This window comes from Mus caroli, chromosome 14 (assembly GCF_900094665.2).
Source record: "Mus caroli chromosome 14, CAROLI_EIJ_v1.1, whole genome shotgun sequence".
NCBI classification, from domain to species: domain Eukaryota; kingdom Metazoa; phylum Chordata; class Mammalia; order Rodentia; family Muridae; genus Mus; species Mus caroli.
This window is the reverse complement of record NC_034583.1, coordinates 13,985,122-14,006,348: the sequence shown is the minus strand read 5'-3', so window position 1 is coordinate 14,006,348 and position 21,227 is coordinate 13,985,122. Positions and strand designations below refer to the sequence as shown.

Genomic DNA, 21,227 nt, shown 5'->3' with positions numbered 1-21,227 from the left:
TAAAAAAAAAACAAAAAAATCAAACAAACTAAAGCAAGTACAAAGAATGCAAATATTGTAGTGGACTAAAATTTAAAGTAGATCCTTTCAAAGGCTTCTAATAAAATAATAAAAAAAAAAAAAAAAAAAAAAAGGTGATTTTCTTTTTCCCATGCAAAGAAGAAGGAAGGCTTCACCAGTACGGTGCTAATAATGTTAGAAATGCACGTCTACACCGCAGAAATGCGGCACAGCTACCAAACGGTAAGGAAACCAATATATGGAAGGCCCTGAGAGAGATAAGAGATTGCTATGAAGAACTTCCTACTGAGTACACTGGGTAGACAGGAGGGCTGGGACTAACAGCACCAGCTGCCAGCTCTATAGATTTTACTGCTTAGTGACCCATGCTGGGTCACTAGGGGCCATGCTACAGTGTTTCTGTTCCATGTCCAATATTCAGGCAACAGAAAGGGTTTGAAAGAATCTCATGGCAAGATCAAGATCTAGTCATTTCAGCTCTTTTTATGTCTACCTGGCACATAGCATCGGGGCTTCTCCGATTCATTTTAATATACGTATTTGACTGTGAAAATGACAAGGTTAGTCACTCTGCAGCTCTGTGACCTCCTCTGGTTGTTTGTCTCTTTTTCTGAATGTCTTTTGTTTTCTCTAGATTTCAAGAATAGTAGCACCAGTGATCCTCTCTGTACAGTAACCCAGGGGGTACTATTACTGTAGCGTGATACCACTTTGCCATTTGAACAATAAATGGACTTTTGGAGAAAAAAAAAAAAGTGTGTGTGTGCGCGTGTGTGTCTGTGTCTTCACCTCTATCCCATCTCCATATTCAGGTTTTGAAGCTCATCCTGGATATCAAGCTTGTGATTCTTCTGTCTCTGCCTCTTAAATGCTGCAACTCAAGAGGTGTGAGCCGAGACACCTGGCCTGGTTGCTGCCTGTGTGGTGCAATACAAGACTGGTGTTGTTTAACAGTGGTGGAAGCCTTGTGTCACACACGCTTCTATAAGCAGATACTCATAGTCTGTTATCAGGTTATGCTGGCAAGATCATTCTTTCTCTTCTGATGGAGTTCAGCAAATTACATGATGTAAAATCCCCAACACAACATTTTCTTTTCCTAAATCTAATTATTCAAGGTAGAGACTTGATAGATAATCTCAAGCTTTAGCTTCAACATACCTCATGAACTCAAAAGCAGGTTTAACTAAACACAAACTTAGAAACACAAAAGGCACTCCTGCGAGGTAGAGCAGAAGTTACTGGAGCCCCCCTGATGATGGAAACCTGACCACTTGACTTCAATCCTAGGAAGCCATCATAAAGGCAGTGGGAGAGAGACAGCTTCTTCACAAAGCTGTTCACTGGCCTCCACACTTGTGTGACAGCATGCACACATACCATACAAATACATCATCGTGATACATAAATAAACAAAAACAACAAAAAAGGAAGCTGGCCCAAAGGCTCACTCACTCCTGTAGTTCCTATACAAGGAAGGTGATGGTGGAAAGACTGCCAAGAGTCATGACAGCCTGGCCTGCAGGGTAAGACACTGTTGCAAATAAACTGAAACTGAAAGTAGACAAAATAATCCCACCCCACCCCAATGACAATGTGAAGATTAAAACAACAAAAAACCAAAGCAAACAAAATAACAACAACAAAATGACCAGGCCACAAATGCTGGTGTGGATGTCGGGAAAAGGAAATTCTTATTCACTGTTGGTGCAGCTACTATGGAAATCAGTGTGGAGGGTCTTCAAAGAGCTGGAAGTAGATCTACCACATGCTCCACCTATAACACAGATCCAGACACACACACACACACACACACACACACACACACACACACACACACAACCAGAACACCACCACCAAACCACATTAAAGCAAAGATTTGAAATTTACTTTGGTCCCTAAGTATTTTCGAACGCTATTTTATAACTACTGTCCACAATGGTCCTCAGCACCCAGAATCATGTCAGGTCTTACTATGATTCTGCTAGAAGCCAAAATAAAGAAGGTGAGAGAGGGAATTGTCCTAACTTTCTATTTGCTGTTCTAAACATCAAAACCAAGAAAAACTTGGAGGGGAAAGGGCTTATGTGGCTTACACTTCCAGGTGACCATCTATCACTGAGGGAAGATAGGCCAGAAACACAAGCAGGAACCTGGAGGCAGGAACTGAAGCAGAGGCTGTGGAGGAACCCTGCTTACTAGACTGCTTCTGAAAGCTACATTTCTATACAACTTAGGGCCACTACTCACTGTTGGCTGGGTCCACTCACATCAATCATTAATCAAGAAAATGTCCCATGAACAGGTCTATAGGGTAATCTGAAGGAGGCAGTTTCTCAATTGAGGTTCCCTTCATACCAACTGACTCTATCTTATGCTAAACTGAACAACCTTACAACAGGGGGTTGGGTCAGGATAGAAAAACAGCACGAAGGATGAAGTACAAATTACATATGTATAAGTATAGGGGACCCAGCCATGCATGGCACACCTATAATCGTGACACTGGGAAGCAGAAGTATAAGGACAGACACAAGTTTGATGTTGGTTTGATCCATGTAGCAAATTCAAGGCTAACCAGGATTGTATCTGCAGGCTCTGTCTAAAAAAAAAACAAAAAAATCAAACAAACTAAAGCAAGTACAAAGAATGCAAATATTGTAGTGGACTAAAATTTAAAGTAGATAATTTCTGAGGATTCTAATAAAATAGTAAAAAAAAAAAAAAAAAAAAAAAGGTGATTTTTTTTTTCCCATGCAAAGAAGAAGGAAGGCTTCACCAGTACGGTGCTAATAATGTTAGAAATGCACGTCTACACCGCAGAAATGCGGCACAGCTACCNCACACACACACACACACACACACAAACACACACATTCCTAAAGGACTCCATATCCTACTACATAGATACTTGCTCATCCATGTTCACTATTGATCTACTGACAAGATGCAGTGAGTAGAAATGGCTTAGTATCCATCAACTGGTTAGTGGAAAATGAAAATGTGCTATATTTTTCAGCTGTAAAGAAAGAGAAAAAATATGAAACTCATGGGTAAAAGGGCGGAGCTGGAAATAATCATTCTGAGTGAGATTAATGGAACAGAAAGGGTTAAACAGGATGGAGGATGGTAGAGCTTAGGAGAGGAGGGAGAGTAGGGATGCATAACCAATAGTGAAGACCTTTGAAAAAGCCATATGGAAACCTACTAGTGTAGAAGTTCCCAAAATATATGTACATATATAAATGAGTTTAAATAGATTTATCTCACCTTGCCAAAGGCTCAGGAACCATCAAGAAAAAGGAGGTAAAAAGATTTTAAGAGCCTGAGGCAGCAGATGTCTAAAACAGTATTTGTTGGATATGACGGAGCTGTTACACACACATGTGAACTCACAGTGGGTATAACTGTATGCATGTGACCTGCACAAGATCAACTGAGCCACAGTTCAAGAATGGGCTTGGGGTGGGGGGTGGCTCATAAAGTCCCAGCCTTAGCTCAGAAGCCACTGCTAACTAACAGCTGCTGGGGGAGGCAGAGTCAGTCTTCTTCAGGGATGTGGTCCCTGATATACCTCTCACAGTAGCTACTCCCATTCGGTGCACATGCAGGTGGCACTGAGTGGTTTTCATGGGCTTACAAAACAACGTGTAGGCTGGAGAAAAGGCTCAACAGATACGAGCAGTTGTCACTCTTACACAGGACCTAGGATTTCAGTTCCTAGCACATACACAGTGCTTTACAACAAATTACAATTCTGGTTCCAAGGGATCTGACATCCTCTTTTGACCAATATGGGTATCAGGTACATATGTGGTACACATATACACAAACAGGCAAAACCCTCATACACATACTTTTCAAAAATCTAAATTTCAGAAACTGCATGTAAGCTTTCTCCTGCATCAGTAGCAATAACAGAGCAGAGCATGCAAAGTTGCAAGGGAGATACTGCTCACTGCAGCAGGGGAGGGGAGGGGCTGGAGAGGAATAGGGGAGTGGCCTGTATAAAACACATTACGTATATGCGTGGAATTCTTAAATAGTACAAAAGTTAATTAAACACAAGGTTAAAATGACTCAGGGTTTGCTGAACATTAAAAATGCTTATTAAGGTGAAGTTACAAACAGTCCAAACTGTTTGTAATTCCGATTTTGCTGGTGTCTACACATCTCTGGGGAGGGTGTTCCAGGTTGGTAGTGACTTACCTGTTGCCACCAGTGATGCACGCAGCACAAGTTCCTGTTGGCTGCTCGTTCTGCTCATAGTAGTGAGCATCCACATGTGCGTCAGCAGCCTTACGCTTCAGGATCTCCCCAAACTTATCTATCCCAATGCATCCAAAGAATGTTGCTGCTTTGTGTGGCTCCTGAATCAGCCACTGAAAAACAAAAATGAATGGGCGGGTCAGAAGCGGAATGGAGAGCTCAGGACTCTGCCACGGGTGCTGGCATGAAAAATGTGCTTTGTAGTGACGATGAATAGAACCTCAACAGGTGCACTACTGCTTAGAGTAAAAACCTTGACAAAACAGCCATACACATCCTTCTATTACATGAGCGATAGATACAGAGTGGACCACTTCAGTGGGTAGTCATAGATAACAGGTCTTTAGGACTCAGAAGCTTAAGTTATATGGACTTTAAATCAAATGCTGGCTACTTATACGTATATCAAAGTTAAGTACCAATGTACTTTAGAACACAGGCTAAACTAAAGCTCACAGCTATGCTCCTGTCTCAGCTTCTTAAATTCTGGGATTACAAATACAAGCCACCATCTTGGCATCACTTAACCTTTCTACAGCTTACTTTTCTAATCTGTAAAATGGGGAAATGATTAAAAACATGCTTCATAGGGAAGGTGAAGATTAACTGAAATAAAATAAGTCAGTGTATATTCAAACTGAACATAGTATCCAAGATACAATAAGCAACACTTAAGCTGTAGTAATCAATATTTTATACTTCTTAAAATAATTTATACATAAATTATGCTAAAACATGCTCATACTTAATTACTATTTAAAATGGTGCCTGAAGAGGCAGGCAGGTTTCTGAGTTCGAGGCCAGCCTGGTCTACAGAGTAAGTTCCAGGACAGCCAGGCCTACACAGAGAAACCCTGTCTTGAAAAACAAAACCAAAACCAAAATGGTGCCTGAGTATGATGGTGCATGCCTAAAATTCTTAACACCTGGGAGATGGAGGCAGGAGAACCAGGAGTTAAATGTTCAAACTTGCAAATGGCTTAGGTTCTAGGAGACTATCTTAAAAAGAACTCCCCTCTCCCACTCCAAAAAAGAAAGAAAAGTGTTCAGAACAGGACAGAGGGTGGATTTCTAAGCCCTGACTATAGGAAGCATTTCCATAGGACAGGGCTGCTGCACACACTCAGTATGGCTATTGCTGAGTGTGGAAGACCCACAGGAGCTCAACACTGACAAAATCACAGTACTGGTGAGTGAGGGGCTTAAGAAGCGCCACTATCTGAAGAACCACCGGCAGTTGATCACTGCTGGGGTGGAAAAGTCAGCTTTCTTTGGGGATGCTCTCTGGGAGGCTACTCATGCTTTAGTAGATAGAAGGCCCTACACCTACGCATGTACAGAGGGCACATGAAGTAAGAGCAAAAAGTGGTGGTGGGGCAATGGAAAGAATTGGGGGATATTTGCTACAAAAATATTATATGCATATATGAATATTAAAATTTTGTAAAGATAGACGTGTTAAAATTCTAACTACAAATATCTCATCATGTCATTAAAGTGATTCTTATAAACTTTAGTATTTTTCTTGTAAATGATTCATAATGGATTTCTTTTAATATGCATGGGTTTCGTTGATTTGAACTCTTTAATGTAGCTCATGTCCCTGAGGCTTCTCATACTTTATTAGTGATTCTAAAGAGACCATCTTTTTATTTCAAATAAGGATGTTAAAAACTCTATGTATATAAACTAATAAACAGTTCCAACACAGGAGGCTGGGGAGATAGCTTAGTGGTTAAGACCAATCGCTGCAGATCCAGGTTCAATTCTCAACACCCATATTGCAGCTCACAACTCTATAATTTTAGTTCCATTGTATCCAATGCCTTTTGATCTCAATGGGTATTACATGCTTGTGGTGCACAAACACACATGAAGGTAAAACACTCACACATATAAAATATCAATAATAATAAATAAAATAACATAATTTGAAATACTGAGTATATGTTATGGATACAAGTAAGTATACAAATACTGAGTATGTATGAATACACACACACACACGTATAATGTATCAGAATACATTTAGAGATAAAGGAATGAAGATAACCAAAATAGTAAGAGAAGACCGCAGAAGTGACCGCCTGATGACACAGAGTACTCTCTCTAGAGATTTATCCTCAAGATGAACATACAACAGAACAGATGTAATTATTTATTTATACTTTATTTACAATGAAATAATGTTACAAATAACAAAGTCTGTGCACAGAAGCCTTACTCAGTAAACTGGATGAACCTGTTTGCTAGAAACCCATATTCACACACGAACCAAGGGAAGGGAAAGAGAGCAATCTAGCCTTTGGAGGGAGAGCAGGAGAGGGGAGAGCTGGATTACATCTGGGGAAACAGGATGAGTTCAAGGCCAGCCTAGATTCCACAAGGAAACCAAAACTAAGGGATACAGCTTAGGGGTAAAGCTTAGGCATCTATATGGACAAAGGTTTCAAACCCCACCTCAGAAACAAGCCCCCCCAAACAATAGCAACAATAACAAAACGAAAAGGATTCGTGTGTGTAGACAATTCTCTAGGATATCTTGTGAAGATAGAAAAGTTATAAAAGAGGAAACTCAAGGATAAAAATATCACAGGAAAGCCTCCAGACATGGAACTTTTCAATATTTTCTAAGGAATTCAAACAAACAAAAAAGTCAAATAAAGCAAAAGTAGATAACTATGACAACAACAAATGAGACCTACTGAACAGCAAAAGGAATGATTAATAAGGCAAAAGGGCAGTTATATATCTGATGAGAGGTTAATATCCAGAATACTAACAAACTTCTAAAACACCACAATGAAACAAATAACCTGAATGAAATATGGCCAAAAGTGTTGAACAGGTGTGTTTCTAATTATCCAAATGGCCAATGTGCACATGAAGACGCTCAACAGTACTAACCACCTGGAAAACAAAACAAAATGAAACAAACAAACAAAAAAAGCATAATCAGATGTTACTTAATACTAGTCATGACACTAAGAAAAGAGGAGAAAATAAGAAGTATTGGTGAGGATGTGGAGAAAGTACCCATGCACTGTGGACAGCTGGAAACAAAACCATAAAGATATACACACAGGGGTCTCAGATAGTAAGCAGGGCCTCTGACGGAGGGAACCTTGATGGGACCTTGACATCATATGTACTACCAGGATGCGAGTGTCTGACTGCTTCTCCCACTGAAATTAGCATACACTAGTAAGCACTGAAAGGAATACAGGATACAGTAATACAGGAATACAGGATACACTAAAAGGAATACAGGTAATGTAGTTACCCTTACAATTCTAGCTACATAGAACCCATGCATCCTTCAGTAATGCAAGGACTCATGAGGAATCTACGTAAATACTCTTGAATAAAAAACTATGAAAGTAAGCATGGTGGCACATGTTTGTAATTCCAGCAGTTGAAGTGGAGGAACATCTGGAGTTTAAGATCTTCTTTGGCTGCATAAAGTTTCTAGAGCAGCATTTCTCAATATGTGGGTCGTGACCCCTGTGGAGGTCAAATGACCCTTTCACTGGGGGTCACATATCAGATATCCTTTATATAGGATATTTACATACTGTTCATAACTAGCAAAATTACAGTTATGATGTAGTGACAGAAATAATTTCATGATGGGGGAGTCGCCACAAATGAGGAAGTGTATTACAGGGCTGAGAACCACTGTTACAGAGGAGAGAGGATGTGGAAGATTAATCTCTCCAAATACATAGCTTTCCCAAAAGCACTCCCACCTGTCATCTACCCCGAATGGGACATTTTAGTGACACTTCCAGAGGTAACCCTCCCCCATGCTCCTAGAAGTGAGCCCTAGAAGCTCTTACTTTGTCTAGCTGTACTCTGATAGAATTGTTATTGTTGATCTGCTGTTTGTCCTCGGTATCCTACCTGACATGAATAGATGCTCGTTTATGACTCAGAAGGAAGGTAGCATGGTAATGATACCTAGTTTCAATGCAATCCTAACCAAGCCTCAATAGGATACCTAAGGGAATGAAGAAGCTGATTCCATAATTAATGAAATATGGACAAGGAGCGAGATGTGCAAAAGATAGGATGTGTATCACTCTGAGAGATATCAATGCTGTTAAAGTCTAAATTCTTTAATTATAAAATATATGATCTTGTGGATACTGTAACAATTAGAAAGGCATAGCTACAACAGAAAATGTAGTCGTTATTGGTATAAATACCTGAATTAGTTTAATTGAACTTAAATAATGTCAGAAACACCAAGATATTATCACAAACAGCTAGGAGAGATATTAATTGCAATGAGGGGTTAACAAAAGGTTTCCAAAGATATGTGATCTCATCAATTATCTTTAAAAGTTATGTCTGTGTTATTGGAACTGGCGATGAACTTCAAAGAGAGGCATACAGCATAGCATACAGTGTATTTTATGAGTCTTATTATGGTGTTCCTAAATCCAACCAAAAATTCAATTTTTCTAACAGGTATCTCATGGGCACTGCAAACCCACACAGCCTGAGGCCTAGACTGCTCACCAGCACGTTTGCTCATCACTTCACCTTGACTGTTAAGTACCGCCTTTTAACCACTGAAACAAATACATTTGTTTTTGCAAAGTTCTTAGGAAGGAATTGGAAGCAATGCACTGGTTTAACACTAAAGGGGAACGTTCTGAAGGACTGGTTCTTGCTGTGCCGTTGTGCTCCCCTTGTAAAACTAAACTATCCTGCGGAAGGAGCCTTGTTAGTTCAGTAGGTCGCACAGCAGTCTCACAAACATTCAGGGGATTTTGGGTAAGTTTGCTACAATAGTGGGCCTACAAGAGCACAGCTTGGGAAGCGAGGACGCATGTTAACAAAAACTAATCAAAAAGATAAGTAAAGGAATATGAGAAGTGTAATGATGGAGCAACTGTTAAGGAAGGAAGAATCTAGTGCAAAATCTAGGTGTCTGGCAGACGATTAACTATGACTAAGCAGAGGGTAGCCATTATCCTGTAGGTGTAATACAGCACATGGCAGTTTCTCAGCAAATGAGTGTGATTATAAAGCCCATGTCTGAGTAACGAAAGGAACCAGACAGAGTAAATTCACAACCAACCTTAAGTAGGTGCCGAATAAATGACATATTGAGCTTCACATTAAGAGTCTTTAACAACACATTCAAAGGTTTCTATTAATATTAACTGCACCTTTCAGATGAATTCTGTCTTCACCCAACTGCAATATTTAGAGAACTATAACTGCCGACGATGCCGGAGAGCCCGTCACTTTTAAGATAATGCCATATGCTTTAATTTAATTCATAATTAAATGATGAAGAATGACTCATAGAAACTAGAATAGTTGAAAGATAAGCCAGACTCAGGAAATTTTATGACAAAAAAACCAGGAGGCACTTCAGGAAAATTGAAAAGCACAGCTGAAAGGAATGGAATGTCAAAACTGGGGAATAATAGTAAGTATCCTTCAGATGACGAACAGCAGCTAAGGCTGAGAGCAAGGTGGGCAGGGAGGCTCAGTGGGCAGACATGCTCCACCCAACAGTGCACAGGGTTCTTTCATGTTGAATGGAAACATATTCATATATACTATAACGTTTCCCCTGTATGTGAGAAGGTTATGTGACCATTTTGATTGTCAAACTCCAGGACATTTCCAGCTTCTCAAGAACATGTCCTGATAAAGCAACCATTAACAGCCCCTTAACTCTCATCCTCTAGAAGAAACACAACCACATACTTTTTAGGCATTCCCTTGGATTCAGCTTTGATATCTCTCCATCTACTATACATTGAGGGAGCGCCCTAAAATGTTCTCTCCTCAACAGAGCAGGTCGCTAACACAAGCAGCTTCATTAAAGAACCTCCAGTTAATGAGCACATAGGCCAGCTTCAGCACTCCGTTCTGATCCCTTCCCTGTTCTATGTTCCAGTTTAGAATTCCCTCTACTTCCCTCCTATCCTCTCTCTTGCCTTTCCTTCCTACTTTCCTTCTCTTCCCACACTCATGTATCTCTGTATCCCAAGCTGGCCTAGAACTCCCTATGCAACCAAGGATGACATTGGCCAGGTAGATTCTCCACCTTCCAAGTGCTGGGATTACAGAGTACACATCTCCTCAGTGTGTGCAACACTGAGCTGCATTCCCAGCCTTTAGATCTCATTCTTTTTTTTTTTTTTAAATTGGATATTTTCTTTATATACATTTCAAATGCTATCCCGAAAGTTCCCTATACCCTCCCAACAACCTGCTCCGGTACCCACCCACTCCCGCTTCTTGGCCCTGGCATTCCCCTGTACTGGGGCATATAAAGTTTTCAATACCAAGGAGCCTCTCTTCCCAGTGATGGCCGACTAGGGCATCTTCTGCTACATATGCAGCTAGAGACACAAGCTCCGGGGGGTACTGGTTAGTTCATATTGTTGTTCCACCTATAGGGTTGCAGACCCCTTCAGCTCCTTGGGTGCTTTCTCTAGCTTCTCCATTGGGGGCCCTGTGTTTCATCTTATAGATGACTGTGAGCACCCAGAAGAAGTTCCAACTGGTAATAAGAACACATGTTCCACTATGTTCATAGCAGCCTTATTTATAATAGCCAGAAGCTAGAAAGAACCCAGATGTCCCTCAACAGAATGGATACAGAAAATGTGGTTCATTTACACAATGGAGTACTACTCAGCTATTAAAAACAATGAATTTATGAAATTCTTGGACAAATGGATGTATCTGGAGGATATCATCCTTAGTGAGGTAACCCAATCACAAAAGAAGTCATTAGATATGCACTTATCTCACTGATAAGTGGATATTAGCTCAGAAACATAGAACACCCAAGATACAATTTGCAAAACACAAGAAAATCAAGAGGGAAGACCAATGGGTGGATACTTCATTCCTTCTTAGAATAGGGAACAAAATACCCATGAAAGGAGTTACAGAGACAAAGTTTGGAGCTAAAATGAAAGGATGGACTATCCAGAGACTGCCCCACCTGGGGATCCATCCCATAATCAGCCACCAAACACAGACACTATTGCATATGCCAGCAGGGACCCTGGTATGGCTGTCTCATTCTCTTCAGTAAGGCTTTTCCAAGGCCGACTCTGGATGCTGATATCGGGCAATGCCACAGCAGACTCCTTGTTATTATGAATTAGTTTTCCTTAGTGACTTTCCTGTTCAACACACGTTCTTGGCTCAGCTGAAAGACCTGTGGTTTGCGTTTCCAAATCTAAATGTCTACCTGCTACTTTCAGTCTCTGAAGAGGAGGGAGACTGAGATGAACAGAGAAGTCTTGTCAAATTTTTTTATTTATTAATTTTTGTTCAAACTCCTTTTTCCTTTATTGTTTTCTGACAACCTCTTACGTCTCATCAAAGCTCATGTAAAAACAATCACATCTGTTAGTAGCTGCTGGATTGGTCCAAATTTCTACTCTGCCCTACAATACTCACGTTGATTTAATCCCTCTGTTAATGTTTTGTTGCAAAAGCCTCAAGTAGAACTTAGAAAGCAGGAAGGACAAGCTCCCCTAAGCTTCAATGGTGAGTGAGAATCAGGGCATACACATCTTTTAAAGGAAAAAAGGAAGAGTTAAGAAAGTGTGATGTGGGAGGCAGAGGATGGTGGACCAAGAAAGCTAAAACCCAGTATTCTGAGAGGATTTTTGTACTTCTTAATATAAAACTATAACAAGGAGGTCTTATAATAAAATATTTAATTTCATCTAAACAAACAGTGCTGGGGATGATTAAATGGCTCACTGTGTGAAGTTAATTTAGCAGGTTAAAGTGACTGTTCCAGTTTGATGATATGCGCTTAACTTTCAAAACTCCCATTAGAAGCCCACTGAAAGTTATTCTCTGACTTTTCTATTACATCATGGCTTGTGCTCACTCAAAGAGCCACACCGAAATAATCACATGCATGTACACACACACACACCCAAACACGCACAAATATTTCTGTCTTTTTAAAGACCAGTTTTGGTTTACTTTTTTAGTATGCTACAGAACACAAGAGAAGACATTGAAAATATAACTCCGTATGTTGATTCAGGGTTCAATATAGAATCTGGCAATCAAAGTTGACAGAACAAATTTTAATTATTATAATTACTACGGTTGCAATTACACTATCAGCATCATTAACAGCACCTTTCTTTCTTATTTCAAAGGTTACTATTTTGGATGTGCATGGTGTTTGTACATGCACGTATGCAGAGTATGCACGCATGCACATATGCAGAGGTCAGAGCACAGCGCTAGGCATCCAGTTATCTCCGATCTTTAAACAGGTTCTGAAACGGAATTCATGTCGTTAGCTTTGCATGGTGAACACTGTTAGCGACTCGGTTACTTCTTACCCAGACACTTGGCATTTAACTTTGGGTTCAGAGACTGCATGCAATTACTACAGGGAACAGCTATTGACGGAGGAGCACTGACAAAGGGAATAGAGACAGACTACAGAAACACCAGGAAGGATCATGTCTTCTGTTCAAACAAAACAAGGCCACAGGACTGCAAAAACTATCAAGGAAAATAATTTTTTTTTTTTTTACTGAAAGAAATTTAATCTCATTTAAAAATACTGTGTAAATAATATATTTTATATATGTGCATACTTGTGTGTCTGTGTGAGGTTATGTGAGAGAGTGCAGGTTGCTCTTGAGGTCCAGTGAGGGCACCTGATCACCTGGAGCAGGAGTCACAAGTGCTTGTGAGTAGCTCCATCTGTGTGCTGGGAACTCTGAACGAGCAGCACTCTTAACCAATAAGCCATCTCCCAGCTCCTAAATTATGATTGTCAACAACAGCTTATATCATCTGAAATTTTCATTGAATTAATAAAAGATGAATGAACAGAAATAGGCAGCCAGGATTTATCCTCAAAATATAATGATGAAAAAAGAAAAACAAAAAACAAAACAACCCAATCCAAACCAATAACAACAAAAGTACATTGTATGGTATGGCTGTGTGGGAAAACCGTGCTAATTAAAGTCCCAGTCTACCATGTCCAGATAGATCCTCTAATCTTGGCACGAAATGGAAGACACCCTTTCCCAGCAGGGCTTCCTTTTTTCTGACCCTGTCTGGAGAGCCTGTACGCCTCACACCCTCTACCTGGTAGTCTTGGTGAGATTACAGCTTCAACTTTCTTTCTCCAAAAAACCTGTTCAGCAAGCACCTAGAATTCCTGGCAAGCCTCTCCATGCAAAGGAGGCATTCTTAGGTACCCTTGCTATAGTCAATGCTACATACCCACTCTGGAAATCCCTACCCCGTTCCCAAAAGCGATAGAGCCCTCCCTTGATCCACCCCAACAGTTGGGCTGCCTCTGCAGCTCATGCCAGAATTCTGTCATTTCTGTCAGACTCACGGGCCACCCGAACCATGTTCCTCAACTATATTCCCTTTGTCCTTGTGGGCTCGTAGCCAATAGCCTCTGGGGTGGTGGGGAGGACCACATAGCTGTAAGTTTTAATAAATCCCACTTTCACCAGAATCCTTCAAGTGTCAAGATTTCTACCAAGAGGGCAATATAGCTTTCTACATCTATCCTACCAAGATTTACAAAACGATTCTTACCACTATTTTTTGACATTGCTTTCTTGCTTGTACATAATGAAGTTCTCTTTTGTTAAGATGAATCAAATAGATTGCCTAAGGCATGTACTGTTTTCTTTAGAATCAGAATTCAGAACAGGATTTTCCACAGGCTAGCTGAAAGTGTTAAGTCCCTCTACACTGCTAAATCTTATACTATAGGAAAAAAATTGGCTTTTTTGTTCGTTTTATAGGGTGTCCCTATGTATAGCACAATCTAGCCCTAAACTGATTATATAGCCCCGGGTTGCCTCAAACTTGTAGAAAGCCTCCTCCCTTAGCCTTAGGAGAACTGGGATGATAAGCGTGTGTCCTGGCTAGACGGTACCTCTTACGGAAGGGACACACAAGCAGCTTCACATGAAAGCAGATGCTGGGTAACATTTAATACTTTAAATCCTAAAGGACTTTTAATTTTACTACATACTTTTCCTAATTTAAATGCAATTATTAAAACCCATAATTTTTCATTTATATATTTAAAATATTTTCTTCAGATGAAAAATTGAGCCAAATTAAATATTAAAGGCATTCCTTAAAATGCTATGTTTTGCCAATAATTGCATGCAACAACAATAATTGTGAGTTTAATTACTGATTATTTGGAAGGGGCTGTGCCTTTGTGGGAGACCATTCCTTAGCCTGTATCAGGCCCTCAGGTCAATGGCTGGGTCCACAAAATTTGAAGTTTGAATACTTCATATGTGTTGTGTGTCATGATGGTGTTTCATGTATTCTCTTAGCTCACTGAACCCGAACACTAAACATAAGGTCCCCAGTGTTAGTAAGTAAATACTTCGAGAGGGGAGATAGCAAGCAAGCATGACTGACTTTAGAAAGTATCCAGATAATCCTCACCCTTCATGAGGAAAAACATCGTGGGGCTGGAGATAAGGTGGTTAGGAGCACACACTGCTTGTACAGAGGACACAAGTTAGGTGTCCAGCACCCACATCAGCCAGCTCACAACTACCTGTCATTGCAGGTGCAGGTGATCTGACACCACTGGCCTCTGTAGGCACCTGTGCTCATATGTGCATATCCCTCTACACAACTAAAAAGAATAGAAGTTTAACAAATTTCAAGAGAAGAAAAGCACCCTGGAAGGAGCGCTATCAGACCCAGAGTGCACAACAGGCCTAGGAGGGAGTCACCTATGACTTTGTGCAAGTCACTCACTCTCTAGCCACCACAGGCCTTAACCATATGCTTTAGGAAATCAAAATGCTGTTCTAGGGATCTATCACTTCCAGCTATACAGAATACAGAAAGCTAGCCTTGATGTAAGGTAAATCACCATAAAAACTGATGATAGCAAATGGAAACTATGCCAGCTAGGACAGGAAATGAAGAGATGGTTAGAGGGCAATACGTGGTCCTCTGAAGTGAGTATTTCTCTAAGAGGGATCTGCCCAGAAACCCTGCAACATCCAAGGAAGCAACTAACTAGCAACCAGGGAGAAAGGGGGGGAAAGAAGGACCCTCTCCTTTACCATTCCTAGCACACAGTTTATAAAAAGCCAAAACCCCAAGGCAGTCAACATCTGCTCATCAACACCTATCAGCAGAAACATCAAAAACAGAAGGCAAAGGTCAAGCCAAAGTTTATTGACGATGATGAACTATGACAGTCTCTATTAAATTACCCCTTCCTTCAAGGTGTATGTGATCAAAGCAGCAAAAGATATTTTCACTCAGTCACATAACAAGCTATTTGTCGAGATTGAAACATCTGGTCAATATCTCCTAACACTGCAATTTCATGCACAGTTAGCATTAGGGCACATTTCTCCTCTTCTTACAGGGTCCACGAGAGTGGCACATATGGCTGATCATTTCATTCAGAAAGGATTCAATTCGAGGCATTAAACACAATCGCCTGTGCTTTATGGTGTTTTAAGTCTACCTGCCATCGTTTTCCCTCATCATTGCCGACTGCTGTTCTCTTCTACTATAAAAGGCTGTAAATATGACAGAGCACTTACAGCTTAACAGCTTTCCTGAGCTGGGGTGGGAAAGCATTTACGACAAGAGAATCTATAGAGTGCCAAGTCGTTTCCTATGACCAAGAAGACTAAAGACATTAAAGCATTGATCATCTTATTTAGCAAGTGTCTAGTATAGATAACTGAAGTAATCTTTATTTATTTTTGAAATTGTGTCTGTGTAGTATGCATGTGAGAGCATGTGTGTGTGGATGGACTGTCTATGCATGTATGTACACGTGGAGGCTAGAACTTGACAAGAGTGTCCTGCTCTATTGGCTGTCACCTTCCTCCTTTGAGACAGGGTCTCTCACCAGTCCTGGAGCTTGACATTTCAGCTAAAATGGGAAGTGAGCCATTGGGAGTCACTTGCTCCGAGTGCCCCAGGCTCCACAGGGTTACAGATGCATGCTGCCTGCTTTCATGCAGGCTCTGGGCAGCCAAACTCAGGTCCTTACACTTCCACAGCAATCACGTTATCACTGAGCCATCTCCCCAGCAATAGATAGTAATCCAAATATTTGACTTTAGACACAGTATATTTATGAGGGTATTCTTGAATATAATTCTTGAGTATTAAAAAACCTCCATAAAACAGTGTCATAGAAATTTACATTAATTTTAGGGACAATGCAATGGCTCAGAGTGTAAAGTACCTTTGTACCAACCCTGATGATCTGGGTTTGATACCTGGAATCCCCATCACGGAGGTTAGGATGTCCTCTCACCTCCTCACATAAATGGCACAAATGTGAAGACACACAGAAATGTGAAAAAACATTTAAATTTAATTTCATTAGGGGTATTCAGGATATTTTCTGCAGATAAGGAACAATCCTATACTAGAAAGAATCAGGATGCCACAATTTTATCAGTCACATATGCTGAAAATTTTCCACTTGAAATTCATGCATTTGTTGCCATGGTAACTGTCCTTTCTTGAACACTTATAGTAGCAAACCTGAACTTGCACCGTAGATTTCTCTCTTTGCTTCCCTTCCTTTGGGATTATAGCTTCAAGAGGGAACTGTGCTGGGGATGGGGCACATCCAAAGCTTCGGTTTCACATTTCCTTTGACATGATTCTTCACAGCAGGACTGTGTAAGGACAGTTATTTTCTAAAACTTAGGGATTTGTCTCTCTAGCCATTAACAATGGAGGGGATTTGAATGAACAAATATTTTTGTGGTAAATGTCACTCATGACCATCTGACAATACTATATGAAGTGACTAATTAGGAAAAGAAAATAACAAAATGACAAAGTTGAACTGACATCCAAGTTAGAGAGTCCTGGACTGCAATTCAGCTTGTGATGTAACTATTATTTGTTCATTTGTTCATTAATTGCGTCAGCCAATTCAATCTGAGGACATTTATAGAATGTGTTCTAGGCTTAGGCACAGTGTTGTCATAGGAACACACACTATGAAGCCTTTTCCTATGTCATAGAGATTCTAAATACCAGACAGAGCAAAGAAACAAGCAAGCAAGCAAAAGCCAAGCACGGTGATGCGTGCCTGATAGCCAAATCTATTAGGAGGCTGAGGCACCATGATTGCTGCCAATTCAAGGCCGGCCTGGCTAACATAGCCTTATCTTATCTCACAGTATAACCAAAGGACTTGAGAAATGTCTCAATAGGTAAAGCAGCAGGTCAGCTAAGCCTGAGGACCCGAGACCCAGACGGACGGAGAAAATTCATTCCTGCAAGTTGTCCTCTGGCTTCCACACATGTACTGTGACACGCAAGTAAATATACACACAGATGCTTGCAAAACAAACAAAACAAAACTCAAACATTATCAATCACAAAAATGAGTAAGGATACCAAGTATGAAAACCCCATTAAAGCTTATGAAGAGACAGGCCCAGGAAAGCACAGTAGACATAAACTATGTAAATATGTAAATATGCAAAAGAGAACATCAGGCAAAAAATGAGTCTAAGGAACTTCCTGAACCAAGAAAAGGGACAGTGTTCTTTTTCTTCAAAGTTAAACAATGATATCCCATTAAAATGACTGAAAACCAGTAGAGCTAATGAAATACGAAAATAAGCTAGAAAAGACCCCCAGGAGGTTCTAGGTATGTGGGCCTTGCTGGTATGGTAAGAATATAAATTTTATCAGACTATAATAGGATGCCAGGGAATTATTTTAAAGAACATTAACTTATCAAACATAAGAAAGGATTTGTTTTGCTATTTCATGAAATAGGATTACAGAGGAAGGGAGGGTGTTAGTCACATTTCACATCTAGTCCGACGGAAAAGCCCGAGATTTATCCTTAAACTGTTTCTAGATCTTGACTGCTCTTCCTTAACTCCATTGTTACTCTCCATCCATGCTACCCTACCTTGTCAACTCCACTACAACAGGTTCCAAATCCCGTTGCTTCCAACTCCATTCATTGCTCTAAGCTCTGCAGTGCTGCTGCTTGGCAAGAGGCAAGAACCACAGAAGCCTAGGAGGCTCTTCCAGAGCTCTACGCCACCAGGACTGCCTCAGCCTCAACCCCTCTTACTGTTGATGGTAATAATAACTGTATGATGATGAAGACAATGACGACGATATTGGTTCCAAATGAACTGAACTGCGAGGGTTCTGAAGCTAGGCAAGCCAGCTCAGCTCTTCTTTAGCAAGCACTGACCCTTGACTGGAGCGTCACTAAGTACTGTGCATGACTTAGACTTCGCTAAACTCTTTATCGGATCACACCATCGGAATATTTATGCTATAAAATGTTCCTTTTCATTTAATACTCCCATGGTTTCTTTCTGCTGTTTGTCCCCAGTTCTTATCATCTTTAATTTACACCCCTGAGAAACGGCTCATCAGCTACGTGCAACTGCTGAGGTCAGGAGCTCAGATCCTAGCACCCAAGGCCAGCTGTCGTGAAAATGGCTGCAACTCCAGCTCTGAGGAAGCCAAGACCTTCGAGCTTCACACTCAACTACGAACACACACATGCTCTCAGACAGAAACAGAAATAAATAAATGAATAATTTTTTGAATGTAATTGGTGTGTGCTTGTGTGTTTGACTTAGTATCACTGCAACGGTATGGAAGTCAGAGAACATCTTATAAAGTCTGTGGCCTCCTTCCATCTCCCTGGCCCTCAGGATCAACCTTCTAATCTACATATGTCTCTAACCATTACATCATCTTCTCCCCTAGAAGAATTTGAGGTTCAGGAAATTAAAAATTTGTTTTTATTTACTAATGTATCTTAGCTTTCAGCACACAGAAAATGATTGTTATGTGATGAATAATATTGCTTGAAACACTAAAAATGAGAAATTATAAATATTTTAACAGGCAATGAAAGCTTACTTTGATAATATCTATCACTGCTGCTAAAATGGGATTTTATTACACAAGATTAAAATATTATGCTAAATATCAGATGTTTACATTACTGGACATTGCATGGTGTCACTCCCACTGTCGAACAGCATTGAGATCTATGCAATTCTCTATTCTAAGGCTAGGGAAGGAGTAAACTATTAAAAGGGTAAACGTAGAATGTCACAGTCACTGAGAAACAAGGGGATCCTAAAGACATAAAGAATGTGGAACAATACAAGGAATAAATCAATCACCATTAGGAGCCCTGTGAACTTGTTTATTTTTTTTCATCGTGACTTCTTTTTTATTGTTGTTTTGGTTTGGTTTTTTGTTTTTGTTTTTCGAGACAGGGTTTTTCTCTGTAACTCTGGCTGTCCTGGAACTCACTCTGTAGACCAGGCTGGCCTTGAACCCAGAAATCCGCCTGCCTCTGCCTCCCAAGTGCTGAGATTAAAGGTGTGTGCCACCACCAACCGGCTGAACTTGTCTATTTTAATTGAAAAATATAGTTTTTAAGATGTATGTGCATGTGTGCATCATAGGCATGCAGTACCTGTAAAGGCCAGAGGAGGAAGAACAAGTCCAGGCTAGCGGGTACTATAGGGAGGAAAGGGATCCCGCCCACCATGGACTCCATGAAGGCAGCAAACAGAGGAAAGACAACAGTTTATGGAGGCAGAATCCACAAGTCCTGGGGCTGAGTCTTTAAGGTAGAGGAAGTCTGAGTGTAGCTTTAATGTCAGTTCTATGCGTGAGGTAAAGATTCTGTAAGAATGGAGGAGCAGGATGCTGTGAACATCCAGAGAAAGGTGAGATGGTTTCAAATGCATAGAACTGTATTAGGGTACTTTTGCAGATACAACTGCAAGAGACCTGGAGAGTTTGTAGAGACAGACAAAAGGGAACAAAAGCAACCCACGGGGTAATAGTAAATCTCGAAGGGGGGCTCTGTAGATCAGGCAGACAATTTGTCAGGACAATCCACCTGCAACTCAATGTGCACACTACTGAGATGTTGCCTATGTTTTGTCGATGTAGATGCATGGGCTTTCATAGCCCAAATTCATGCTGGTGCTTAGGAAAGTGATGGCGATGGGATGGAGTCCCACTACAACTCCAGGGATTCTGTACAACCGTGTTTTCACATGAAGACATTAATTCTGCAAGAGGCAGTACAAATCATGGAGGTTTACTAAATACTGATCCTCCAATGCACCTTCCGAGTGGGAAACAGGAACGGAGAATGAAGCCCAACACCTTCCTGAGGAAAACACCCGTGGGGATGAGATTCTAGGTGAGGAGCTGCTCTCCCGAGGTAAATCACTTCAACTTGAAATTATGACTGGCAGGCAAGTGATCGTTACTCAGACTCAGACATGTTCTTGGAAAAGGAAAAAGTAAGCCTTTCACTTAAAAAAAAATACTGTCAAGGTTTATTGCTAATAATAAAACTAGAGCTTTCATTTAAAAATGATAACCATGTAAAAGCCACATCTACCACAACAAGGTTCTCACTACTTCAAGATTTTTCACTTGAGACGGTGGTGGCACTGTAAAAGTAAATATTTTGCAATATTATCAAGATATACATAATGAAATGAATAAAAAACTTGCAAAGGAACAATGTATTATGGTAAGAAAAAGAATCACACAAGTATAAAATCTCACTATATGAATTAGATCATATAAATATAAAGGCTAAACAGCTTTTCTGCAATAGTTTACATGCTCATTTAAAGTGAACAATTCAATAGTATTTCAAATAGCCAGAGTTGTACAAAAATCATATAAAATTTAGACATTATAAAATGCTGTGAATGGCTACCTTGCCAAAAGCAATCTACAGATTCAATGCAATCCCCATCAAAATTGACGCAACTCAATTCTTCTACGAATTAGAAAGGGCAATCGGCAGATTCATCTGGAATAACAAAAAACCTAGGATAGCAAAAACTCTTCTCAAGGATAAAAGAACCTCTGGTGGAATCACCATGCCTGAC

At 40.3% G+C, this 21,227-nt stretch overlaps 1 protein-coding gene across 2 annotated transcripts in view; it reads right to left on the bottom strand.

Moving 5' to 3' along the window:
- The window catches only part of Adk (adenosine kinase), a 398,197-nt gene that overhangs the window by 210,154 nt on the left and 166,816 nt on the right, over window positions 1-21,227 (bottom strand). For both annotated transcript variants that reach the window (XM_021182427.2, XM_021182428.2), the window contains exon 5: window positions 4,231-4,403. In XM_021182427.2, the coding sequence (XP_021038086.1) occupies window positions 4,231-4,403 (173 nt within the window). The remainder of the gene's footprint in view (window positions 1-4,230; window positions 4,404-21,227) is intronic.